This window comes from Ascidia mentula, chromosome 9 (assembly GCF_947561715.1).
Source record: "Ascidia mentula chromosome 9, kaAscMent1.1, whole genome shotgun sequence".
NCBI classification, from domain to species: Eukaryota; Metazoa; Chordata; class Ascidiacea; order Phlebobranchia; family Ascidiidae; genus Ascidia; species Ascidia mentula.
The window spans coordinates 5,920,987-5,948,342 of record NC_138574.1 but is presented as its reverse complement, the minus strand read 5'-3'; the positions used below and the strand labels follow the sequence as shown (position 1 = coordinate 5,948,342).

Here is a 27,356-nt window from a genome sequence, read left to right as displayed (position 1 = left end):
CTTTGGAAAGCTTGTACCAACCCCTTTCAAACCATACCTAACATGTTTGGAATAACGAGGGGAGTCGCCTGTCTCCAGACCGAATATTAATCATAATTGTCAGAAAATATTACACTTAATCGCTTATATCATATATCACAACTCCGCGACCTCAACTAAACCTTTGCCATTAACAAACTTTTTAAAATACCTTTCAAACCATACCCACTTTGTTTAAAATGACGAGAGGAAGTTTACCAACAGAATATTGAAACGCAAATTTTCGGCTGTTCATCGGTAAAAAGGATTGGTGATATTCACAATTAGAGTTACTTAGAACTTTTGAAAATCTTTGTTCCAGAACATACCCAAGAGTTTAGCATTGATTTGGGTCAGAAAGTGTCGATTGGCGCTTGGAACTATAAGACAGCATATCAGCTATTAACCCACGTTACGAAAAAAACTGGTACCGAGACGCCTAATTAAAATGCAATCATCCATATTTATTAGTTGTACCAAGAAAAATATGAAGATATCTCTTATACACGTTACGATAATAATAAGCGCTACAAAGTAACTTTGATCCTTTATGCTTATGGCAATAACTTTTTGACTTTTTTAATTTTAAATAACATTTTGCTTGAGAGGAGAACGCGGCCAAGCGTAAAAAATGGCAAAAAAAAGTTCCACAACCCAAGGCTAATCAGCTATAACGGTCGAACAACGTAGAAATGCATTGAACAATTGGTTCGGATTTACGATGCATTGTGACAATATCGGTTCATGCTTTATTCCACACTTATAGTGGTGTTGTAATGAGCAAGTCAGACCAGCAAGTGTTGTGTGCAGTTTTCGTTTTTGGAGTTTCAATCCACGTTGCTGTTGCGGTCGTGTTTCTTTCGCTGTACAATAACGCAAAGTAAGTTTGTTATCGTTGCTGTAACGTTTGTTATCGTTGCTGTATCATTGCTAGAGAACATTGAAAATGGTTGTAGAAAACAACCGAAACGTCTGCATGAAGTTCTCTAGCATTGTATGGGCTATCTTGTTCATATTAAAGATTTTTCTTGGAACTGCATTCACAGTCAAGTACTTGACAAAATATGTGAAGAAGTTTGTAACAGGCAGCTAGCAGCGACAAAAAAGGAACCGGGAAAGACTTGTGCAGACTGGCTGTATTGTAAACCAGTTGAATACAGCACGATTGTTGACTTTTAAGTTTTCCTACGAGGAAATGACGTCGTACAAACGTTCGGAAAAGTTACTCCCTACGCTTTCCGTTGCAATGTGGCACATTAGCTGTTGTTTTTGCTTTGATTCACATAAAAGTTTTTTAATTAAGGCGATATAGGTATTTTAGGACCTAAAAAGGTCACAATGTTTGATACGCGATGGATAATGCACAACAAAAATAGCATGCATCCCTGTTTGAGTTGTGCATGATTTCTTCCTGTTTGAGTTGTGATGATTTCTCTGTTTTAGTATATACATAGATCAGGGGTTCTTAACCTGGGGTCCATGAACCCCCAAGGGGTCCGAGAAGGTGCATTAAGGGGTCCATGAAACGAAATACATTTATCCCGAAAATACATTTATTACCTCTGTCCATAAGGTTTCTCTGTCCACGAATTTTAATTTTTCGACATTTGCAATGTGTTTCTTGCAAAGGGGTCCATAGCTTTTCAAAGAATGTTTTAGGGGTTTATGATCCAAAAAAGGTTAAGAAACACTGACATAGATGGTAAAAATACACAAATAGAAGTGGCTCACGAAAGCATTTGCAAACCTAATGTGAGGCCGATTTCGATGTAATTTTTGTTGAATTTAAATTTCTCCCCCTGATATAAAAAATTACACAATCAGCAATTAACAATTCTTGTTTATTTAGACACCAGTACGACCGACAGACTGATGAGTACATAATAGATGTGACGACTTCAATAACGGAGCCACGAGGTCCCAACAAATACATACGTGAGCCGATGAACATAGTGGCCCGATTTAATGAATCATGTTTTCGTGACAAACGTGAGTTAAACCTTATATCAGGTGCCGCCTACCAGTTAACAATAGTGTCAGAAATTGTAAATTTGTTAGAAATTCGCGTGCCAACCCATATTGCTCACACATTTTTTTTATTCGCCGTACTGCATCGCGATCGTTCATTGTAAGATTTTTATTATGTTAGTATGGGTAAATCCGCACAACTTCCGAACATCGGGAACTTTTTACCATTCTCCTTGACGCAAAACCACTCCTGACGTATAAGAAAGTACTGGAGTATAAATTCGTAAATCATTTGGCTTGCCACGTGCCATGAATAATCACCTCGCTTTGCAAACCTGACGCGCGTGCCAGAGGTTTCGACCCCTGTCTTTTATCGTAAATGTAGGATCATTTTTTTATTGTACACAAAGACTTTAGTTCACTTTTATTGGTTGAATAACTTACTGATAATTCTTACATGTGAAAAGCAAACTAATTTAAACTATAGTACTTGATTGTTTTTCTTTTTAAAGCCGTGGCCTTTACACTGGTGACTTTTATCAAATCGAAAGTTGATTACTTTCAACGACGCGAGTTACTTCGTCGAACTTGGAACTCGATCAGTTATTTAGATGGAGGAAGGTTTGAAGCTGTTTATCTCATAGGGAAAACTTCACATCCTCCTCATGTTGCCTTGCTGGACGAGGAAGAAGAAAGATATGGGGATATATTACAATATGATGGACCTGATGAATATCGGTAGTGTATTTCCATGTAATTGTTAATAACTGAGCGATGTCAGTAAATCCAATGATTTTGATCTGCGCAGTGGGCATAAAACACCTTTGTGCTGTAATTTATTTGATTGTTTTCTTTTTATGAAGTATGATGCCGTACAAAGTGCTTGCGGGAATGGAATGGGCGTCAAAACATTTTCCATCAAACACTCTTTACGCTTCGGCAGACGACGATATCATAACTGACCTCCGGACAATGACCAAAAATATAAAACGCATAATCAAGTCCCTCAATGTGCCCTTCGGTGCGGTACACTGGTCAGACGAGGCAAGAATAAGTTTTCTTCAACACAAGCAAACACACGAACACACTGGAAAATTACAAAACATTACGAAGTTGGAGAAAATATATCGCACTTTTCCAATAATATGCATGTATGTTAAAGGCACCAGCGAAGCTCCCTGGCGGACTCCACATACAAAGTGGTACGTCACGTACGACGAATACCGTTACAATAGTTACCCACCGTACTGTCACGGTGGAATGTACGTTATGTCCTTGATCGTAGCACGGGACTTGTACAACACGTCACTCACTGCACCAATACTTCGATTGGATGACGTATGGATTACCGGAATTTTGCGCAGGCGATCACAAATTTCCGACAACTTGGTATACGATATGACGGAAGTGGCGACACATTTAGGTTCGGAAAATAATGACATTTTTGCTCCAATGAGTAAAAAGTGGGACGATATTTATCGCACTTTTCGAAATCATGTGCAATGCAGACGAACGTTCCATTGAGAAAGAACGCAAATAATCATATATGTTTGTGCCATTTGCTATATTTTGTAAACCTCATTTCACGCACGTTCAATATACGTTTGTAAATCCAAAACAAGTTGTGGTTTGTTGATTTAAGGAAGTGGATCGACATTGAAAGTACGTCACTTTACGTGGACCAGAGTAGTGACCTGTAATAAAATTAACTAGACACAATATATCACATACTACGAACAGATCTGACAACATTCCGGCTATTTAGATGATTAACAGAAACTAAAGTTTAAATTTAACGATGACAAGTTTATAGTGGTCCGAATTACTGCCAACATCTTCAAAGCAACGCCTTCTGATGATAGATTCAGATGAAGTACATAACGCCGAACTGTTGTATACACTAGAAGGACGCATATTAGTATTTCTTTAAAAATAAGTTTTGGTGCTGGGAAATGCCCACCGTGTAGACCTCTGTCACAATAGAAATTTTACATCACAAAGCAAACCAGTAATGCATATAAGTCAATTTTACAGTTGAATCAGCGCAAATGTGTGTGCAGTTGTCATGGCGAATTTTACGGTTTTAATGGGGTTTTTGGGCTATTTCAATCAGGTAGTTACTTGATGGTGGGTGCTGCTGAAAATTATGGTGAAAATGAAGCACAAAATTCAAGCTGTATTTATGGAAAAATGAATCGTTTAAGTGTCCAATCATTTGTGATTTTACGGAAGATCAATCCCATATTTACAAATTTTGATCAAAATTAGTCTCAGAAAAAATGGTTAAGCACTCCCCTAGGTGCATTTTCCCCCCTGGTTAGTCAGTATGTTGGTAAAAAAGCAACAAAAATTGGAACCTGATTTTGCAAAATGAATCGATTAACTACCCACTCATTTGCGTTTTTGTGTAAGTCCCAACTCTTCTCTATGCAATGGCATCAAATTTAGTTGCTGAAAAAGTACCAAAGCACCACCCAGGACTGTTTATACCCCCTGTTGGTCATAAGATCTTCCATGGAAGCCTTCTGCGGGAGGTTTAACAAGTCCTTCCTCTGTACAGTTTCATTCCGGAGAAAATTTTTTTTTTTAACTTTGAAGAATACTAGGTCCCTATGTAAGTCACAAGACCCATCAACGGTCATTCGGAAACAAGCGGAACAGTCGCTGGATGCATTACAGCAGAGGGCCTTGAAAACAGGATTTCTCCAATTTAATTCCCATATAGGTCCTTAAAGTGCATATGACACGTAAAAATAAAACATGTTAATAATCAAACTAAAAAATGTTCATAACTTTAGAACATTTTTGGCGAAAAAAGTAGCTTGATACGGCGACTGGTTTCTAAGCTACAGCTGATCAAATTCGAACTTTTGCCGTTGCGAACGAAATCGTGCGAAAGCGAGATATTGTTGCGTGATGTCATAGAAGTCGCTTCGGTCGTGCGCGAGTGCTGGCAGCAAGCCTTATTCGTAAGAATGGAAAACATTGTAAAAGTGGAACTTTTGAAAACACGTCAGAGACAAACCGTTAGTTTAGCATAGTCGTTTTGTCCACTCACAGCAAAAGATAGAAGTAGGTTAATTGAATTTTGGCCACCGAGAAAGACCGACCAAATTAGCTGATTATGCAACACAGTTATTCTGTCATAATACCACTTTTTGCCCGACAGTAGCGAGTTCGCGTCATAAATGATTTATTTAATTCGTCACAATCAACCACTAATGTATTTTTCGCAATATAGTTTGTAACTAGAAATGTTGGAATCATCAAATTAAAGTCAACACAAAGGGGAGGTTAAAGTTATGACATCACATCCAAAATGGTGTCATGTAATGTCACTTAGCAAAGAAACGCACCATTCCCGTATTATCGAAGTACAGAGCGAAGTCGTTTCTGCTACATGGTCTCCCGTTATTTAGGAATAAATAAGACTTTGGTTTGTGATGTCACAATGACATATTTTTGTGTGATGCAAAACCCTGTCCTGGCCTTTAAGGTAACGTAATCTGTGGATTCTCCTATGTTTGAAACTATTCGATATCTGCAAAAAAGGGCGCCTTCTCCTATCTAAACAATGCATTTTTTCGACGCAAGCGCCTTGTGTGATGTCCTTTTCTCCTCAGCGCAAAAGGTTTACGATTTTGGTCGCCGTTACTTTTAGTTTCTACATTTTTTGTTGACGTACAACCAAAAAACTTTGGATATATGTTTGTTGTAGATGTACCTTTAGTTTTACGCAAAGTTGTCATGGCCGTGTCATATGCACTTTAAGCGTTTTTGAGAAAGAATTTGATATCTCGGAATAAAAAAGCCAAAGCTAATATGTTAATTATAAGTAAACGTTTCGAACACTGTTGTGCTTATATCATCAGTGCTGTGAACTAAATGACTAAAGTTGCGACTTCCTCTTTAACACCTACTTCCGCACTGCAGATCAACCCTTTGCAAATAATCAGGATAGCTATTATCACGTAATAGCTTAGCATTGTTTTTGTTTTGCTTGTCTCTGCATTCGTTTGCCCGTTGTTGTGGGCGCTTAGTCAGTTAGTTTACAGCAATGATGATCAGACTATTCCGTGTAATCAACTGCAAGTTTTTTACACCTGAGTTTAATCTCTGTTTAACTGCCATGTGTGAATTTGAAGGGACCTTGCCTATGTTATTGTATACATTTAACCCACATTTGCACTTTATTATGCTGAAAACGCATACAATTGGAGGTGATCGCTGTAATTCCACCCTTCCTTAAATGTTGGTCGTCTGGGTGTTGCAAAGTATAATAGAATTCCCAGTCTCTGCTTTGCTGAATCTAAGTCTGCTTGCGTGTTCTTGCTGTATAGGTTACTAAGTTCGACTCCGTGGCAGACTTGTCAATTAATTGAAAGACACGATTACAATACCAGTCGGCTTAAGTTTAATTTGTTCCAAGCGCGTTAGTGACTGAGCGAGTGACTTCTACAGCGTGCCAGTTGTTTAGTTAAGTGACTGAGACAAGTTGGATGGCAAAGTTAATGACAGAGAATGACAGCGAATAATGACAACGAATCCTGACAACGAATTCAGACAGAGAAAAGTGCGAACGGGTATTTAACAAGTTATAATGAAGAAAAAGGTCTGTCGTCGAGTCGGATGCCAGAAGGCTGTGCGATTTCTGCCGGAAAGCCTGATACCGTCTGCAGTCTTCGGTCCGTCTTTGTTCCAAATGTATGAAGAATTAAGTAGGAAAACACGCGTGTTGCTACAGTGTGCTTGATATGTTGCACAATTTTGTGTGTGCATGCACATCAAAGGAAAGCGACGGAACAGGAAACGCAAAATGTTCGGTGGTTTTGCTGGCGCTTGTTTCAGATTCAATAATAATGGTTTGTAACGGATTACTGGTCGGAGTTGAACTGACAATAAAATATGATGTGGGTGATTGGCTTTTCTCTCAAAAAGAAAACTTTAATAAAACAAAGCACGCAGTCGCATATGAAAGAGGTCACATACGACCGGCGTTTTTTTCTGTTAGATCAATCCCGTCCCCTATACCAGTTTTGTAACACCATGGTGTTAAAAAGGCAGTGTCTCAATTTATTCAAGTTTGTATCTTAGCTTTCTCTGAACCGTTGAGTTTTCTCATGTCGTAAAATACAGTTGTCAAAAGTTTGTGAAAACAGAAAATGTGGAATCTTGTACAGGTTTGGCTGTAATGTGACGAGTATCTTTCAGTAGGTTGCAGCGTACCAATTGATTCCTTCGGCTTGCTGCTGTGCTAAAGCTAAAGTCTGCTTACGTGTTCTTCCTGTATAGGTTACTAAGTTCGACTCCGTGGTAGACTTGTTTATTAATTGAATGACACGATTGCAATACCAGGTGGCTTAAGTTTAATTTGTTTCAAGCGCGTTTAACAAGAGTTTAACACGTGACTGAATTGCAGCGAATTAACTAACAAAAGAACGTGCGAACGTTACAGCGCGATGGCGATAATAACGACAGGGCCGAGAGAGTACGAGCGACTAAGAGAGCAAACTAGACTAGACTTTGTTCAAGGATTACGAAATGGGCCTTTTTGTAACAAAGTGTCAGAAAAAATGTGTTGTCCAGCAGGATGCCAGAACGCTTGTGGGAGCTCCTGCAGGAAAGCTATTAACACCGTCTGCAGTCTTCGGTCCGTATGTGTTCCAAATGTGCAAAGAATTAAGTAGGGAAACATGCGTGTTGCTACAAGGTGCTGTTACGTTATTACGTATGTCTTCATTCAAGTTCTTGTATGATGAGAGTTACGTTTGCGCAAAACACACGTAAAACCTTTATAAATGCAAGTTGCTTTCAGCCAATTGTGCCCAAAATAGCATTCCCTATGCATGGAGAAGTGTACCAGGACCTAGAATGCTAGACGTTAGGAATAGTTGACAATAAAACTGCTGGGGGTCGATTGTTCAGTTCTGCTATCATTAATCACACTTGCGTTTGATCTCAACAAATATGGCGATAGCCTTTCAGCCACATGATGGTAATGATTATAAGTGAAGCGTTTATTAGGTACCAGCATAGAAGTTTGCAATCCAACTGTGTAGACCAACTTACAACACATATTTCAATCATTCACATAATAATGAAGGTTGACATGTTAGATTTGCATCTTAATTTAAGTTTTGGGTAACTATCTACTAAAGCAGGCTGACAGTAATTCAACAATTTACGAACATTAAGCAACGTTCATGACTGTTATTGCTGCTCGGTAATTTTGTTATTATTGGTTTTGCCCAAAAGTTGTGCAAGATGTATTAGCATAGGTTGTTAGTGTAGGGTCCCATAGCTGTGAAAGACATATTGAGTCTGCAACCGGTCTGTGTTCTGAGACAAAAGTTTAGATTTCTGGGACCAGACCACGTGCCTAGATTTTGTTCCCAAATCTGCATCAAAACAGTTTGATGTGTTTGTGAAAAGTGTCGCAAATATGTAGGGCGTTATCAAAGACAAGGCATAAACAAAGAAATAATTTATTGCTGCGTTGACGTGACAAAGAGTTGACGCAAGTTGAAGGGCGTGTAAAGTTACCCGGATATAACTCGCGAAGGCGTCAAAACGTGTGTGTGCGCGAATGTAAAAAAAGAAATCGATTTCGAAAGACCGAGTTTAGATAATATAAAATTTGAATTATGACAAGCCGAATTCCCTACATTGTGGTGGAGGTTTCGCTATATCCTTTATATCATGTCTATATATGTCGTGGAGAAATAATATCTGCGTTTATATCTGATTGGCTCACATCATATCTTCACAATCATGATATATGAAAAAGTGGACTAGTTTTCAAAGACATATGTGTTTGATCAGTAAATATTCCTTTTAACTTTGTTTTCAGGTTTTGACTTCGCACCGAAGGTTATTGATAGATTGTGTGTCCTGATCCAATGTGTTCTATAGTGGTGTTTAAGTTAGATCCACTATCTGTTTAATATAGTCAGAAAAGATAAAATTGATTAGGGAATGTTTTTTCTGTGGATAACTGTATGCTATAGCGTTATGTAGTGACAAAGGTTTCACCAGGTTAGTCGGCCAGATTTTTAGATATATATGTTACCAGGAATTCCTCGCAGACTGACATGTGCCTCATTTCTTTGCAATTTGTGTTTTCCCCTATTTTTCACGCGTAGTATCATGCTGCGCGATCTTCATTTTATTCTTTTTAGGTGCTGCTGGACATCTTCACATTAATTTCGTCCCTAAAAATCCGTGTTCCGTTCGTCTGTTTTCATTTAATCGGTGACGCTTACGTATGAAGTTCACCTATTCCATAACAGTCTCGGTCTGTGTCCTGTTTCGGCCGCATGATGCGAGAGAGCTGTCCTCCCCTCTTGTTCGGCCACGTCCTTCAGGTTCGTGCTCATCGCACGACCAGGTTCTCAGATGTACACAGCACCACACCCCCGCAGGGAATGCTGTAAACCACACACCTCGTGTCGAGCATATCATCCTCGCGGTCGTTAGAATGTGACACAAAGGAACGTGGCCTAGCGGGTGGCGTTTTCAAAACCTGAAAGTTAAAGTCACCAAGCAGACTTTTTAAACGTTTTTTAAAAGTCCCAACCCTTTGCAGACCACACATATTCCCATATGAGACTTTCCATGACCAAACAATTTTCAGCACTTTTTGAAGCACAAGATAAAAATAGTTATTTAGCATTTTATCAAACCCGGGGGGCAAATAAATCAAATTTCAATAGTTTTGAAAACCCCGTATTTTAGGGACAGGTGCCCGCTTCAGTTGGGGGAAACCCATTTTTGCACAACACAAAATTTGCTCTGCTCTTTTTCGCATGTAAAGTAATTAATAATGCGAGAAATCGACACTAAACGACTGTTACATGGAAATCAGCGCTGGAGGGAGGTACATGGCACTGAAAAACAATGCGAAAACAAAAAGATCTGATGCCTCAGAGGTCTGGCTAAAACATACATCAGAACAACTACAATAGTGGGTTTCCATCCCTCACACCCGCACGCGACGAGCCACGATTACGCCTAAGAAAGGAATGAACCTGTCTGTTACGTAACCCACTTCTTGTTTTTACTCAACGTCGCTCAACTTCTTATTAGCGATTCAGTCTCAATATACAGTGAGCGACTCATTATTTGACCGCCTTGTTTGTTTAAGGCGATTGTAATGAACGACTTTGCGGTGTCCTTTTTCTTCCTCGATCTCATCAAACCTTTTCCGAACTAGAACAACGGGACTTGATCAGGGCGATTGCGAAGAGCGCACCAAATCCTGTTGTTCCATCTCTCCGGCAGTTTCCTCCACTTTTCTTTTGTTCCCTGGAGCCATCCGTCGCGGCGGTTGTCGGACCGGTACATGACCACTTGTGTCTATCACACGTGTCCAACCGAGAACCCCGTTACTGTGCAAAACGCTGATTGTTTCCTGAAAATTAATTTAACATGTTTTCTCTGAGCGGCCGTCAGTTCCTCATTAATCGAGTCTTTACTGGGAGGTGTTTACCACCTGCGATGAGGGTTGTTGATATATTGGTCTAAAATGTATGGATTTAAAAGCCCCTTCTCTCACACGTGGCCACGGACACAACAGTTGCAACAAACCCCGAAGACGTACTTAGGCGAAACCTCGGCGGGACGGACAGTTGATGACCGCTGAGACAGCTGCGCATAACATTTAGCTCGTTACGAAAGCTATTAACAGATCGCTGCACATTCGAATTAAGCTCGACTATACAGTGTTTTTAAGTTCGGCCAGCTCAGCATTTCGGGTTAAACTTATCGATGTAACGGGAAGAGAGCCTTTTGACATAACGGACTGGACAACCGTTTCAGCAAAAACACTGCAATTCCGTTGTGGACATTTGTGTCTGCACGAGTCCACTAGTTCGCGGTCTTTAACCCCTCAACAAGGCGAGAAACATCACTTCCATTCTTAATGGCTACCCTCGGGTAATCACCTACTGATATAGCTTCTAAGCATATTATGGCTTCTCAATGCGCATTGGCCAGTGGGGTTCGCTCCGACCGCCTTGGCTTTAATAACTATCTCACCGAATTGCATTTCGTACAGATTTTCAGCCCCTTTCGAATATCCCAAATAAAGTTCCTGTCAACGTTTGTTAGAAAAATATGTGTTTTAATTTCTTCCGTAGCTTTAATGCCACCACAGAAAGAATTAAAAACTTGTACGATTTAGAGTTGTCTCCGTTTCTAAAATGCGGGGGCGTCATGCCAATGTTAAAAGCCATATCCCTGAACGCTTCTTCTGTGGTTGCGGCGTCCTGGCGTGCTCGCCAATTTCGTGTTACGCTTCTTGAAACAATGCTTTTCTAGGTCCTCAGGATATTGCGTTAACGGCTATTCACAAGTCTGTTCCCGTGCGACGGTTTACCGCTTTCATTTTCTTGTATACCAACATACAAATATCACGATCTACAAAACAGCACAGAAACCTTTCCCAATCTAATGCCGCGTCGCTCTAAAAGCCAACAAAAAAAGGCACTTTGTTTGGAAAAAATTGTTGGCTCAATGGTGTCACGTGTTACGAGCTATATCTCTGCGATACGAAATCAACGTGCGGTGACTTGTGCGTTCACGACAATTATCTGAATTAAAAATATAAATTACCACAAACATTGAATTAAACAGGTGAATGGTGAAAGTATGTAGGTGAGAAAAGTGGTGTATAAGAATGTAAACGTGAAAGCTTGGAAAAGGAAAAGGTCAAATAGATGATCACAAGTTCTTTTGCGCTACATTGTAATTAATATGCAGATGAATTACGGATATAATCAATGATATATTAATAATTGCAGTTGTGCGTGTCCGATTCAGAATTCGGGCTGTCATGTAGTTGTGTACTCAAATGCATGGTGTTGTGGCGACGTACAATCTCATTTTACGTTTTTGTCGCCAGTTTTAAACATTAGCAGTCAAGTGGGTGACGTCAGACAATTTTTGGTTGAAGGAGTAACCACAGCAGTGCAGCCTTCTCTAGTTGAGTTAACGCGTGATTGCTTTCATGCCTTGTCTCTTTTATGGCTAAAAGTTCGTTGGTTTGAATTTGAATTCCACGATTTACAGGAAGCAACGTAAATAGCGGTGGAGAAAATGACGGAAAAACTTGCGAGGACTATAACGACAGAGTGTATGCAACGGAACTAAAATGTTGTATTCATTTTAAAACATAAGATCTGCTTTCTCGCTATGAAATATAAGCCAATTACCATCTGGGATTCCTTGTCAAGCGACAACAATGTCGAGCCTTTTGAAATTACATTAAAATATATTATATCAAAGACGGTCGACAGGCATGTCTGTCTGAGGCACGGGTGGATAAGCTTGTCGACTCACAACTAGAAATTAGCAAAAAAATAGCAGACAGGCCACTGCGTAATGTAAGTATTAAACGTGAAGAGTGTTTGCACCACTGTTTCATAAACACTTTACAATAATTCACATTTGAAAACCGCGGTTTGGTTGCTTTTGATTTTCAATAACTTGGCGGGCCAGAATGAATAGTTAAACTGACCGTCTTAACCACAGCCAGGGAGTCGGCAACCTACGACCCGCGGACCGCAACCAACAAAATTATTCCGTAAATTGCCTCTACAAATTGTAGCAACAATATGGTCCGCTGAGCGTTATTATGAAATAGTGCAAATGAGATAATCTGAATAAAATGCACCGAATTCGCAGGATTAACAACATCACAAACAGTCTACTAAGGAATGCAAAATAGTACAACTAACTGATAAATAGTGACTTTGGCTCGCGCCTATATAGGTAAAGGTTGCCGGTCCGTAGTCTAAACTGAGGGGGACAAATCATGGTATTTTTGTGTAAGCAAATCGTGCTACTCAGTTACTATGTTCGCCTTAATTCAAGTTATCATGTATATATATATATGTATATATATATACATGAATGCAAAAGCTAGGAATATGCTGATTACTATGGTAATCTATTACTTACTAAATGCTAACTATGCTAATCAGCAGATGAGCTTTTGGAAAGTGCCAGTGCGTTACTATGTTCGCCTTAATTCAAGTTATCTTAAATATGAATGCCTAAGCTAAGAATATGCCGATTGCCATAGTAATCTATTACTTACCATATTGCTAACTATGCAAACAGCATATGAGCTTTAGCATTCATATTCAACATAATACGCTCGAAGTTTTTTGCAACTAAGTGATGAGTTTATGTTCTTGTTTATTAAAGAATTATATTTGCTCAAAATCAATGTGCGAACATTTTGAATACGATTTGAGGCAGTTGTTCCAAAAGTAGCCTTCCAAATTTTCGGTCGTGTGCCAGGGGCTTGAAATCTGCCTTTGACACATGTAGCATCGAAAATGCAAGGTGCATCTTTCCCTATGTGTCAGTATTTGCATATCTTTTTGTCATGAACAAGCACAGCGATTAAGTTTTGACTAATACTAAAATTTAATTTGCATCTTGATTAAGTTTTGCGTTAACATACTGACACCTAAAGAAATTGACGAATTTGCGAACATCAACCCTTCATGACAAAAATCCTTTAGTTTTGAGCAAATGACATTTACAATTCCCAAAGCGTGATTTTCATAAACGTTAATCATCTATCGATGTGTTTGCTATATTCCTGTTTGCCCGGAATTTTTATACTGTTTCTTCGTGTCGCTGTTTGTCGAAAGGCGACAGTAATCGCGTTGAAGTGCTTGCACTTTGAGTAAGGGGAGATAAACAGTTCTGCCTTTCAGTAATAAAGAAAATTTAGTCGTTGTTGGTACGTATTTGTAAATGCAGTGAGACAAGATAGCGACGAAAATATTTCCCAGATGAGAAGAGTTAAGTTTGGCGTGTATCCATAATATGTCAACTATATTTATGTGGATTTGTGTGTAATACAACCCCAATTTTAACAGCAAGCAAGCAACAAACAATTTACTGATCAAAATTTAATATGTTTTTACCCTAAACTTACATGTAATAGTAATTAATTTTCAAACTGACGGTTTACGGATGTAATTAATAGAAACAAATGACGAGTCAAAATCATCCGGACTGCCCAAGAGTTGTTTACACAAAGCTATATAGTGTTGTGCTGTCGTAATCTGATGCGTATGTTTTCGTTGTTAGTTCAAAACATTAGTAGTCAAGTAAAGTGCTGACGTCAGACAATTTCCGGCTGGCAGGGTAGCGACAGCAGGTCGACCTTTTTCTTGTGAAGCAACATGCCGGTTCGGCCACAGATAGTGCGATAAGAATACCACAGCGTGCTTTTGTAAAATAAGTGTAGTTGTTGGTTAAACATATAGTTCATATGTGTAAGGTTCAGATTGAAAGCTGTTGTGGTGCTCTGCGTAAGTCAAAGTGAACGTTGAAAGAGAATGAAAATAGCAAAGTTTTTGATGAAACGAATTTACTTTTGACCAATTAAAGGCGTTGTTCACTCGAGTATTGCTGTTTAAGAAAACGCCTGCAGACATGTATGCCGGGTGGAACTAATTACAATAAGCCAGTAGTGTTTTGTAAGCCAGTATACTGGCACAAAAGTGCTCAGCGTTGTTGTGAATTATTCACAGTTGCACAAGTTTACTATTGGTAAAGTGAGAGTTGTTAATTGAAGGCGTGGAAGACTTATTCCTTTGTCGCTTTGCAGCGGTTGGGTGCTATCCTGTCACACCGGTATACGTACAGCACCGCCTTTTCAATGACTTTTCAGCAAGTGTTTTAATTTAACAGTAATTGTCGCGTGTCGCTTTGTAAAGCGCTACCTCGTAAATATTTGATGAATCACATTGTATGTAACAGTCTTAAGACTGAAATAAATCGTTTGCTACCAAATATGTTTTGCTGTACGATACGCCTAGTTTAAACAATTTAGGCAAAATTAACGTTGAAGTATCAGCTACATCCTTAAAACCAAAACATGGCGTCATCATTTATTTCGAGGCGTGAAATTGACACATGGTTGTTAAAACTACAGTTTGTTTCTTTCTGCACTTCCATCGTTGTGCAAAACTTATAAACTGTGACAACATTTGTCAGTAAAATGGTGTTTTTAAGGCAAAAGCCTATTGTTTTGAATGAAATGTTCTTGTCACGAAACAGACCATGACTGGAAACGTAACAAACGTGTGTCTTGTCACGTGATTCCTGTCACGTGCAAAGTTTTCTCAGACCAACAACTTCTCGTGCACGTGTTTCTTTTTCATACAATTTGTCGAGAAAAACTTCGAAATCGCCTAGTATTAAATTCATAACATACAGAAGTCCTAAAGAGATTTGTATTGAGAAGAATTGCCCAAGCAGAACAATTTTATAACAATTTCTATGCATTTTAAAGGTAACATGAAGGTAAAAATGGTGTAGGATGGTTTATGAAATAACTGGAATACGTCGCTTACATCATGGGTTGGAAGTTATATTTCCCAGTAATTGCGTGTTTAATTATTCTCACGGTCGGTTTCATTTTCCTCAACGATGTCCATAACTTGAATTCAACAAGGTAAAGTCTGTAACAAAATGTAATTAGTTGTTACCCATTGGTATGAAGTATGTGAAAAATACTTGTCCAAATGTCACTATTGTGTATAGTCCGTTATCTATTTGTATAATCATAAGGTTCTCAGGCCTCGCAGCCAAGGCATTGCAGCCAAGCTGGATCAGCCACTTTTCCCGTCGTAGCGAGATCTGAAAAATCAAGCTTCCGGTGAGGGGAAAAGTGGCTGATCCAGCTTGGCTGCAATGCCTTGGCTGCGAGGCCTGAGAACCTTATGATCAAAATACGAGAGCTGTGATCGCCAAATATAAAGGGCCTGCTCAGTGGGGGAATCTTGCCTTGCTATGCGAAAGCATGGTAATACTTCTATTTGTATGAATATATGCTATGCGGGAACAAGTGGGCTAGTCCTAGAAAATGTGGGTTCGGTAGATACTGTACTTCACCTTGAAATTACGTGTTTTTTCATGTAAAACTTAACGCTTACACCAACTTAAACGTTTCATAATTTATCTGTGCTGTAAATTCAGTCTATTTTTTACCATTTAGATTTTGCGCCGTCACCAAAGTTGTACACGACAATATCACAGTCATAGAAAGCAGGACTGAAAGAATTGAAGTGACGATTTTGCCTCCGAACTACGTTTCAATTAAACCACCTTTGGATTATTTAAAAGAACCTATTTTCATGGAAAATAATACTTGCGGAAAAAGTGAATGTATTCAAAATCAAAGTATGTTTATTAGGACTTGGAATGAATTGGAACGTAATAACACACATAATTACAATCTTGAAATTATTAAATTCACCTAAGTCAATGGTTTCCAACCTTGGGTTTGCGGATTCCTTCGGGTCCGTGTAATGGTTTTAGGGGTTCCGTGAATGAAAAAGTTCAAAGCAATTTATACTGCAAAAACTCTCACATTTTAGACACGTCTTGGACAATGGTAACATTCATCAAAACCTCAGTCGGGAATTTCAAACGAAGATCATTGTTACGTCGCACGTGGGGTAATGTTGGAATGATTGAAGGGGGAAGATTCTTTTATGTTTTCGTTGTTGGAAAATCTGCCAATGTCGGTTGGAATGAATTACTTGATGAAGAATGTCGGAGATACGAAGATATTCTGCAGTTTGATGGTCCCGACAATTACAAGTAAACTAATTAAATTACCTGCGTTAAAATAAATACCTGGAAATTGTGGCAATATGGTTGCTATTTTGCACTAAACACATACTTTCGGTAAAAGTTAGTGTAAGTATGGAGGCCAGAATAAATATTGCCTTGATAATGCGTGAACATTCGGTGGAAGTTAATGCAAGTATTTGACATTTTTAGAAATATTGCACAAAAAACATTAGCTGGTATGCAATGGGCTTCTACCAATCTCCCAATGAACTTTTTATATTCTTCCGCGGATGATGACTTTTTGGTGAATCTTGGCGGCCTTAAGGATGACGTCGATCACGGATATAAAGAAATGGAAAACCGAAAATGGCCTGAGTTTCCCATTATGTGTGGTTTCATTTTCGGTCCAAACGAAGGTCCAATGAGGAACCCGCACGCCAAATGGTATTTATCAGAACTGCTGTTCCGATGGACGGTGTTTCCCCCATATTGCCATGGTGGATTTTACACTACAAGTGTGAACGTCGTCAGGCATCTTTACGAACAATCGCGCGCTGTAGACCCCCTCGCGTTGGATGACGTATGGATTACCGGGATACTACGTCACAAAATAGGAATGCCTGATCAAATGATTTTTAGGTCCCCGAATGCCCCAGGGAGACATTTTTCAGGTTTCGTTGGTAAAGGAACTGCTGGTGAACGGGATTTTATGAAGGACGAATGGGAAGCTATTTACAAAACGTTTCGAGAACGGTTTAAAGTTTGCACGTGCTAACTTTTACAAGTCCTACTTTAGAACAACGCAACCTGTTTGTATCTACAAGGTTTCGGGCGCACAAAACCGAAAACCATTGTGTATAGTACAATAAAAATCATAGTTTCAAATTTATTCAAAATTTATATGCACAACGGCAAACCTATTGTGTGCTTCTAGCTCACTTCCTTGCAGAAAGTTGTTTCTAATATAGTATCACTATCCTCATCCTTCTATGCACAACTATGATTCATTCCCTTGCAAACGTTTGCAACCTGTTTCGTTTGCTGGTCACGGGCTACAGATAAGTAACCACAGGTCTGGAATATTCATTATTTATGACGTCATAACATGCTTCTTTTGCACAAATAATGGGGTATTTACGATTTCGACTTTTCAAACAAGTAACGCATCCAAAACCCTTAATTGTGTGAAAACTATGGTGAAATAATGTTGGTGTGCTGATATATGCTTATCAAACAAACGTCTACTGCAAAAAATATACAATTGCTAAACATGTGTTACTTTACGGTTAGCGCATTGTACTGACAACTAACGTCCACATCTTGTCTTCATGAGCAGTGACCACCTTTAAACTTCGTTGCGCAAAGTGGTATCTGCTGCTGTTATTCGTATCGCGCTTGGTTAGTTAATGAAACTTGTTAACTTCAATGCAATTTTTGAATCAAGTACTTTCTTAAATTGAACGTTATTGTTTTCTGTTGTAAACAACCTGCATTTTAGTGCGTTGTGTCGCTGATGCTTAAAAGTGTTTCCCACTTTTAGACCGCATATCAGTATTTCTATTAAAAAAGTTTCGCCCGCGGGGAATGCCCGTCTTGTACTCCTCGGTCAGCAGTTTTAGCGCATTTTTTGCCCTTCTCATTCAGCTTGTCATTTGGTGCTGGGTGCTGTGAAAAAGTTAGTTGAAAAAGCACCAAAATGTTAAAGTGTTCATAGATCAAAATTGAATCACAGAAGTATACCTTAATTTGTGATTTTATGTTAGGCTCGCCTCTTGTCTACGCATTCAGGTTAAAATTAGTTGCAGGATAGTTGCTTGAAGCGCCCCCCAGGGAGCATTTCGCACCCTGGCTGGACATTATTTTAGCTAAATATGCTGCAAAAAATGGAAGTTGGTTTTGCGAAAAAATGCAAAAACCTCATCCAATTTTCAATTTAATGTTGCCCCTACACCTTTTCTACGCAATGGCAAAAAAATTGAAAGTTGCTTTGGTTGCCCCCTGGGACTGTTTTTGCTATCCTATAAGATATAAGATCCTCCTGGAGGCTCCTCAGATCCTTGCTGTGTCTTGTCCGATGCAGCTGCAATCAATTTTTTTCTCTTCAAATAGTACCAGTAGATCTTCATGGGTCACCGACCACAGGAATTGTTGTGGACAAACAAGCAAATCACTTAGTATAGGTATTAATGTTGAAAGCCTTCAAAACTTGAATTTGGGGATTTATTACTGATATGGGGACTTTTACTAGTTAAGTATCGGCATTTTTAACAAAAACAAATGTTGCAAAAACTGTGTGGCCAGACACGATTACGCAGACCTGGACACCAAACCGAAAAATATGTAATTGGTCAAAGCAACCATTGCGAATATGCCTAGACCAATTATATTGCGACAAATAATATTACAGGCATGTCACAGGCATAATGCAGAAGTCATGTCACGCACCAGTGTACCCCCCAAAAAATGATACGATTGACAGCATAAATACCGGTCGCAGATTTATATTCGATAAATTAATTGCAAATATGATTGTATTGACAATCATGGCGATACAAAAATCAATTTTTATTTATGGCAAATATCAAAGCAACACAAGCTATTAGACTTTCACAAAATCAACAGCACAATACTGGCATATGTTTTGTTGCAAGAAAACATGCTCAATAAATTGAAAACCACAGCTACCGCACCGAACACATGTGTACAAGCGAGGTCAAAGTGATATCGAAGAATACTTGTGTATTTGAGGCAACGTAAAAGCGGTTGAAATAGAAATAAAAGTTTTGAAGACGAATACTTCAGTTAGAAAAAGAAATCAAACAAAAAAAGTAGTTAGTTTTAGATGGATAGTAGCTAGGAGGTACTGTGGTCATCGTTTTAAGGATTTACTTAAATGTTTATGTATGCGGTCATGTCACAATGTGAAATTATGTTTTAATTCAACAGCAGTAGCACCGATACAAAAAGGATCTTTTGGTAATAATATTTATATATTATCGTTTCGTTTGCTGCGCAGCAGCCTCAGTATGCACTCCCAAATGTTCAAAACAGCGCAGTCAAGTGCAGTATTTATAAATATTATTGCCAAAAAAAGCCTTTCTGCACTGACAACATGCCTGGCAGCATCAGTGAATTGCAGAATATTATCAGTTTGGTGGGTTGACACTTAGTCCAAAAGCGCTATTTGACAATGAAGTTCGTTGCATTGAGGCAAATAAGAAAAACTAAAATAAAAACTTTAAAAAAATCCAGAGATTTATTTTACGAATCCGACAAAAGATTTGCCTTTTTTCGCACCAAAATATCTGCCTTTGCGCAAGGAATATAGCGAGGGGAAGCGAGATCCAAGTTGGTACCATCATCTTGCCAAAATCCAGATAATTGCGTGGCAGTTCAAAAAGATAACAATACTTTTTTTGCTTTTGTCATAAAGTGCAATGACATTGAGTTGAATTTTCAAACGTTTTTACCATTTCACTCCATTTTTTGCTCATGGATGCGCGAACTGCATCATTTACCGAACCAAAGTGTTTCGTCACTTCCGGCATCTTATAAACCAGGTGATCGGAAAAATTCATCCGCCTACGCAAAACTCCCGTAATCCAGACGTCATCCAGTCTTAGCATTGGTGAAACAAGTGACGTATTATACAAATCCTTTGCCACGGGCAATGGCATGACGTACATGCCTCCATGACAGTAGGGGGGATAAACATTTGGTCTGTATTCCTGATAAGAAACATACCATTTCCAACCTTGTACCCTCAGCGGCTTTTCGTCAAACCCTTTGATGAACATGCACATGATAGGAACACTCATGTTGTGCTCCGTACTGTTCGTCAACACTGTTTTAATGCTTTCAGTCATCAAACGAAGGTCAATAAGGAAATCGTCGTCTGCCGAAGCATATAAAATGTTCCGAGGTAAGTGCTGAGACGCCCATTCCATTCCAGCCAGTACCTTGTACGGCATCAAGCTGAGCAAAACAAACATTGTTGGAGCAAATTCTGGAAATGCGATCCAGGAGGTCTAGTTATAGTGTACGCGCAATGTTTAAACAAACAGAGTACCCGTGCAGCATATCCTGCAACAAGGTCAACATTAGAGCAGGACGTTGTTTATTGGAACACCGAACTTTATCTATTTACACTTGCCCTCATTTTGTTTCTTTGCAAAACAGCAAGTTTTTTTAAACTATTTTGTTGTTTTTTATTTGCTTTTTGAAAAAATTTTCGAATAATTTTACCTGATTACCAATGCTTAATGTAGTTATTATTGCAAAGTAATGAAACCTACTCGTATTCATCAGGTCCATCATATTGCAATATATCCCCATATCTTTCTTCTTCCTCGTCCAGCAAGGCAATATGAGGAGGATGTGAAGTTTTCCCCATGAGATAAACGGCTTCAAACCTTCCTCCATCTAAATAACTGATCGAGTTCCAAGTTCGACGAAGTAACTCGCGTCGTTGAAAGTAATCAACTTTCGATTTGATGAAAGTCACGAGGGTAAAATTTAAGTCTGAACAAAGTAAAAGTAAGGTTTCAGAACCTGAACTACAAATAAATACAAATAAATGTTTTAGATAACCCAGCAGTCATTGATTTTGTTTTAAACAGTAGTAAAACAAACAAAATCGTTTAGATGTAAGAGCAATTCTGTTGTGTGTTGGTGTGTACATTTCTACATGTTGTCTATATTTGGGCTTGGGTCTACTGCATTAGTTCAACTGAGGTTAGTCTAATTATAATCCCAAGTGGCCTGTGACACCGGTAATTTCTGCAACCAGCTGCGTACTTTGCCTGTTGGTACCCGCATCATACAATAACAGTCAAAACGCATGACACATGTACTTTGCTTATGCTGATGAACTACGAATGACGCCAACTTGCTAACTACGCAATATTTTGACAGTTTTGGAGCATATTAGAATTAAAACATCTTGACAGGCAAGCATTCACTAAATGTTTTGCTGTTGTTTAACACTGATATCAGCCATTTTATATGCATTTTTTCAACTTCTTTACGCGTGTTCACAACGTACGGAGCATTGCAATTTTTGTTGTAGTCATCGTACAGTTTACAGAAAACACATTGTACAGACGTTTACGTGCATTAACATGTAGAACGGAATAAATACAGTGTTCTCATACCTCTATTTTTTAGACAAGGATCTTTGTCACAAACACGCTCTAATAGTCTTCTAGGTTGTCTCAAATATGTGTTGGGAGGTCTTGGATTGACGTAACCATACATCAGGGGGTCAAATGACATCCTAAGCAACCACATTGAATTAAGTATCGTAATGCTTTGCAAGCACGCTTGCAAAAAAAGTTGCTTAAATCATTTGCGATGCAACAAAACAACTAAAGAAAAATGCAAAAAAGGCTACTGCAAACATGTACAAATAACTTAAGTCTTACCTTTGGTGATAGTACTTTGTCTTGGCGAATATGATTGCAACAATTGTGTATGAAATCAAGCAGGAAATGAAGATGATAAAAACTAACGCGATTGAAAGTCTCATGTCACAGAAGGTATACTACATACAATGTATTTCGTAACACAGTGAAGATATGACGAAAGTTCACTTAAAAAAAATAATAGTAGTTAACAATGTTTTATTCATTAAAATATACTCAACGGCCTCTACATAGGCTACTTATCTACCGAGCATCGAACGTGACATTAATATTGCTATCAAAAGCAGGTCAGTGGTATACGACAATAATCAATATCAGAAACAACTGATTGATTAGCATGCTAAAACAAGTGAAGGCGTCACAAAAATCAATAACACTACACTCGTTCTTATCTGCGTACTACAGCCTGGTCCGCAACGATACCCAACAATAAGTGATTCTGAAATAGTCTGCCCGACTATTCGTGTATTTGTTTGGTTTGAAAGAATCATACGTAAACATCAGAGTTTTCTTCGCTCTAATTTTTATACTCTGGATTTTTTGTTGACTGGAATCCCCTCGGGGATGAATAATGGGTTTAACACAGTTGGTTACCTCTCGTGTGCTTAAAGGCGACTTGTTTGTTCAACGCCTACTTGAAACCAGAGTTTTAAACAGGCTACCAGCACTGGTCATTTCTATTTGTATGACGGGGTGCTCTAAAGTAAATTCCAGGTCACATTGAAAATTCAATCGATCGCTTAAAACTACCATCGAAGAAATAAACTAAAACCTTCAAACAATTTGATAAAATAAACGCAATTATGAAAATGTTTTGCTGATACTTTGCCTTGTCAAAAAAACCTAATTTTCAATTGCGAAACAATTGTTAGTACTGTCGAAAACTATTGTTTTGCCAGAAGAAAAAAACACAAAAGTAACTACAATCTGTCTTATACCGTTTTTTAATGCACACTCATTCTTCAAGGCTCTGGCTAACTAGCGATTAAATTGTGGTTATCACTCCAGCCAGCTGTTTTCCAGACTTGCAGACGCGCTGAATGACTGATAGGTTCTTTTGAACGAATAACTTCGGCGTCAACTCCCTTACGATTGATTGCCGCCGGGCATTCAACAGACATCGTCTCTATTGATTGAATTTGTCGCATTGAACGTTTTGCTTTCGCCCACATAAAGGTTTTGAGAGCAAACATATTTGATGCCTATGGTTCGTAAATATTCGGTGTCAAAAAATAAGTTTACAATGTCACTGAGCGTTTTGTCAATTGCCGAAAAAAAACCTATTGAATCGACCATGTAAACGCGAAAAAACTTTCCTTTGTGACATGTCACATGTATACAAGCTGGTATCAAGATAAGCATCGCTTGGGGCGGCTAGAGCTTGTAACGCATATTTGTCTTTACGTCTACCACAGACTCAGTCCTTGCTTCTCCACTTTCTATCCAATGAATGAAAAACAGCACAGAATTGTACACTATTTAGTTTTATACAATATTTATGAGTGTTTGTATTAACGTGTGAAAGTGTATTACAGGCTAGCGTTTCTATAGCTGTGTGCTTTGATAAACTGAAACTGTAATTTTAAGGTTTACCTTGCAGTAAACCATGTTTCTCCTGTACTACAACTGCGCAAGCGATTAGGTTGGCGTGCCGCTAATATCCAGGAAGTAACAGTATACAATGTTCAACAAGCGTCAAGCAGGGAAAAAGGGTTTAATTGGCTTCCCCCACAGCGTGACACATCGATCATTGAACCGCCACTGAAATACATAATCCAACCCTGTCTGCCCGTTCGTTGTTACAATTGTAACGGTCTTGGACTTTTGTATATTGTTGCAGCTTACTAGGTTTTTTTACTTCTTGGTTTGTTAGTTTCATACCATACCTCCGTCTCTGAAACATACAACTGGTTTACTATGGGTGCTTTCATATATTTACTATAGTTCCCAATAAATACATTTCAATTCTAATTACAGCACACCACAATGATTTCATATTCCTAGATTACATTTATATTGAACGGATACACTTCAAAGAACAACAGCAGACATTTCTACTGTACCCAAGACCCACTGTCTGGGCCACTACTGACGTTCCTGTACACTGAAATAACAAGAATGACCCAGTTTACTTGAACAAAGGTCGTTGACTGACACATCGCGGAACTTTGTTTCAACTGGTAGCTGTCGATAACGTTTCTTTTCGATTGTCTACACGTCACAATAGACCGGCGATAAGCATTCTTCAACAATCAAGAGCAATCAAGCCATTGTGCCGATGTAACACTTAAACTCTTTTGTTTCACCAGGAGTTTGGAAACAAATATTTACAAAATAAAACAGTTTATTCTCTTGAACTGTAACAAGACTACCTGAACATACCGTAGTCATCAAAGTATTGGATCAGGCTATATACTAAAACTTTTTTTGTTTGTCCTGTGAATACGTTCATTATCTCTTTCCATGCATAAAACTGGCAATTTAACTCATAACGAGCGCGTCAGTCATACTAGGACATCACATAATCTGCAGTTGTGCTGACTGCTGTGGCAACTAGATACTTTCCTGTGGTTTAATCTGTGACACATGCCAAGCGGAAACTGCCATTCAACAAGCGACTGATCGAAGGTTGGAATGACTCGACGATTTGCCGATTTTCACTGAACTAGGTGAAGCATGTATGACAACTATTCATTTCGAAATTAAACAAAAAGCGACAATAAATATGCTATTTATCTTGAAATGTCCAATGAGTGTGACATTTGACTTGCTAACGTGTGTGACCAAACTGGTCGAGGTTTATGTCTGATATTTTGTATAGATTGCTTCGTGCTGTTCGTTACTGTCATGTATTTACCAACCACAGGTAATATACATAATCTATAACCACAAAAGAACTATCGCAAAACTTTCCAACAGATTGTCTCATAGAATTTTCAAATCAATGATAAATCCTGAAACGTAGGTAACCTTTCCAAGTTGCACCTTTGTCTGACATCTGCAAGTATTGGTTCTGTCAATCTTGAAGTGACGTGTGCATAGTTCATCTTAAGTCACATACAACACTATACCGATAAGTCGCTAGTTTTGTACTGAGTCAACGTCTCCAATTTGTTATTTCGGTTTTAATCTCGAAGATATGGGCTGACTGTGCATCTTCTATATCCACCACGTTCACGATGCTGGTTGTGATTGTAGGTAGAACCAACTGGTTTTAGGAACAACATAAATAATTTATGCTCTACTCTCTCTCATCGTATGTCTTACCTACAATGCCATTCAATTTGTTTCTTGATCAATATTTTATAGTGAAGGCCGATGTTCCCAACGTTGCACCTACCAGCGTTTACAATAATTTTGTTGTGGATTTATCAAGATCTATCAAACATGAAGTAGGATTTTTTTAAACACAAACTGTTTAGCCTCAAATACAGTCGCTTTCATTTGTCGAAAGAGACAAACAATTCAACGCCACGCTGACACTAAGGTGTCTGGCCGCTTAAACAAAGACTGTTGTGCAACTTTCTGGCATTCCCGTGCGTATCACGTGAGGGATTTTTAATATAGTTTCTATAGCTTATCTAGTCATGTACATTACAAACTGCACGTCTGAATTTATTATTGGATACGTTTCAGTGTACTACGACGAATTTTCTGACCAGAAAGATGAACCATCTATTTATTTGTCCACCAGTTTACTTGCAAACAACAGTACGTTGGAAAAAGACGTTACGTAGGAGAATGGTACAACTAACTGTTCTAATGCCGTGGGAGAAAAGATTGCGCCGACCAGAAGAAAGTTTTTTGTATTTTTTGTTAAACAATTATCCATATACCATCTAAGAAATGTGAGGATAAATCGGAAACATATCCATGTCAAATACATGCCATGGTTGAAATTGGAATGATCTTTTTTTGATGATGTCGACGCAACGAATAATTTTTTTTCATGCTAAACTCTAGAAATTTGGCCTTTTTCAGTTTGGTTGGTGTCACTCCTTTTAGGCTCCTGTCAAGTTAACAACTATACTATATTAGCGAAAGTCATTTTTTTTATCTGACATACAGAAATTCAGAAAAAAAGGGAATTAAGTTATTAGTTGTTTGGTGATCCTTATGTTAAGTTTAACATCAAAGAGTGTTTCTCATATAGGAGTAATTTAATGTCATAACATATCTTTATACTATAAAAGAGGACATCTGTCCTAATATTTAGGTACTTTAAGTTTGTTCAACAGACAAGATGTTCGTTGTTTTTTAATTGAAATTACACCGTTTGTAATTTTACGCTAGATGGCGCTGTTAAAAGAATCACATATCATCTCGTTTTGGGTTGAGAAAAAAACACAAACAATTGAACAAAACCCAAGAAAGCAAGACCATTCCGCTTCAACAAATTTTAATTTGGAAACAACCATTTTCATCTTATTGAAATCCTCACAACCAAAGTAGCAGTGCTGACTTGAGGATTCTTTTGCAGAATAGTAAACTAACTGGAACTTTTGGAAAACGTTTGTAATTATTGAGCTGCAGTATAGAAATTTGTAGGTACAGAAAGCACCCTTGTATTGAACGGCAAAATTGATGATACGTAAACTATATATGTATTTTTACTTGGACAACGTGATGTTATGTGAAAAGACTGGGTTATAATCGTGGCAACATCGATTTATTATTACATCGGATTTGCTTAGTAGATACGGTGAATAAACAAACTTTTTCGACATGCTTTATTTGTACGCTGGGCGTGTTTGAGGTGGGGGTTGACTTTTTGGTAATATCGTTAGTTTTGTGTTTTTCTGCAGACACTGCATGACGATCGTGATTTACCTAAATATACATTTGTCGTCAGAAAGCTAGCTAATAAAACTTAAGAAAAAAAGTTTCCATCAATTAATCTAGAGTATATCTTCAGAAATAAATGATTTCATTATTACCAGCAAAATCTATCCTCGATTTCCACATTCCATGGCGAATTTTGAGTGTGTGTTTATTAAGTTATCAAGCAAGAGGAAGAAGAATAAATAATTGCGACGTCAAGAGTAACCACAGTCAAACAGCTAAATTTGTTACAGACAAACCACAAGTTAAATAAACAGTAGGTCAACTTCACAGTAGTAAAAGTAGTAGATGTCGAAGTTGTCATGTAGCAGTCAAGCTACGAATGCCGATCCCTTCCAGCGCAAACGCAAGCAACAGCAACCTTAAAGATGCCCCACGTCCCATCGTATCTTGTCAGATTAAGATCGTAATTCACTTCCACTGGTCGATATCTCTTTTTTAAAGGTTTTCCACTAAGGGGATAATAACAGCGTTTTTGACATTTGACAGTAGGAACCGTGT

The 27,356-nt window shown here is 38.4% G+C and overlaps 3 protein-coding genes across 4 annotated transcripts; 2 read left to right on the top strand and 1 right to left on the bottom strand.

The window, feature by feature from the left end:
* The first annotated feature begins 702 nt into the window (after positions 1-702).
* Positions 703-3,512, top strand: LOC145913161 (beta-1,3-galactosyltransferase 5-like). Of its 2 annotated transcripts, XM_083000721.1 has the most exons (5): positions 703-898; positions 1,868-2,007; positions 2,499-2,724; positions 2,850-2,997; positions 3,106-3,512. In XM_083000721.1, exons 1-5 carry the CDS (start codon positions 795-797, stop codon positions 3,508-3,510), a joined length of 1,023 nt encoding a protein of 340 aa, XP_082856847.1. In that variant the 5' UTR covers positions 703-794; the 3' UTR covers positions 3,511-3,512. The 2 variants fall into 2 exon arrangements, with proteins under 2 accessions (XP_082856847.1, XP_082856845.1); XM_083000719.1 differs by having other exon boundaries at positions 2,850-3,512.
* An 11,796-nt stretch (positions 3,513-15,308) lies between these two features.
* Positions 15,309-18,153, top strand: LOC145913830 (beta-1,3-galactosyltransferase 5-like). The gene is made up of 4 exons (XM_083001589.1): positions 15,309-15,466; positions 16,010-16,194; positions 16,392-16,617; positions 16,801-18,153. The coding sequence occupies exons 1-4, from the start codon at positions 15,369-15,371 to the stop codon at positions 17,363-17,365; spliced, it is 1,074 nt and encodes a 357-aa protein (XP_082857715.1). The 5' UTR covers positions 15,309-15,368; the 3' UTR covers positions 17,366-18,153.
* An 893-nt stretch (positions 18,154-19,046) lies between these two features.
* On the bottom strand, positions 19,047-22,177 carry LOC145913571 (beta-1,3-galactosyltransferase 5-like). The gene is made up of 4 exons (XM_083001287.1): positions 22,014-22,177; positions 21,744-21,865; positions 20,886-21,111; positions 19,047-20,565 (listed from the first exon to the last, which is right to left on the bottom strand). The coding sequence occupies exons 1-4, from the start codon at positions 22,115-22,117 to the stop codon at positions 20,016-20,018; spliced, it is 1,002 nt and encodes a 333-aa protein (XP_082857413.1). The 5' UTR covers positions 22,118-22,177; the 3' UTR covers positions 19,047-20,015.
* Between the last annotated feature and the right edge of the window lie 5,179 nt (positions 22,178-27,356).

What these genes read in the sequence shown, in the direction of transcription:
- LOC145913161 (XM_083000719.1), top strand. Translation starts at nt 795, where the DNA reads ATGAGCAAGTCAGACCAGCAAGTGTTGTGTGCAGTTTTCGTTTTTGGA. An exon ending in TCGCTGTACAATAACGCAAA is followed by an intron (nt 899 to 1,867) that starts GTAAGTTTGTTA and finishes TTGTTTATTTAG; the next exon opens with ACACCAGTACGACCGACAGA. An exon ending in ATCATGTTTTCGTGACAAAC is followed by an intron (nt 2,008 to 2,498) that starts GTGAGTTAAACC and finishes TTCTTTTTAAAG; the next exon opens with CCGTGGCCTTTACACTGGTG.
- LOC145913830 (XM_083001589.1), top strand. Translation starts at nt 15,369, where the DNA reads ATGGGTTGGAAGTTATATTTCCCAGTAATTGCGTGTTTAATTATTCTC. An exon ending in TGAATGTATTCAAAATCAAA is followed by an intron (nt 16,195 to 16,391) that starts GTATGTTTATTA and finishes CTCACATTTTAG; the next exon opens with ACACGTCTTGGACAATGGTA. An exon ending in GATGGTCCCGACAATTACAA is followed by an intron (nt 16,618 to 16,800) that starts GTAAACTAATTA and finishes TGACATTTTTAG; the next exon opens with AAATATTGCACAAAAAACAT.
- LOC145913571 (XM_083001287.1), bottom strand. Translation starts at nt 22,117, where the DNA reads ATGAGACTTTCAATCGCGTTAGTTTTTATCATCTTCATTTCCTGCTTG. An exon ending in ACAAAGTACTATCACCAAAG is followed by an intron (nt 21,866 to 22,013) that starts GTAAGACTTAAG and finishes GTGGTTGCTTAG; the next exon opens with GATGTCATTTGACCCCCTGA. An exon ending in GATGGACCTGATGAATACGA is followed by an intron (nt 20,566 to 20,885) that starts GTAGGTTTCATT and finishes TGTTTTGCTCAG; the next exon opens with CTTGATGCCGTACAAGGTAC.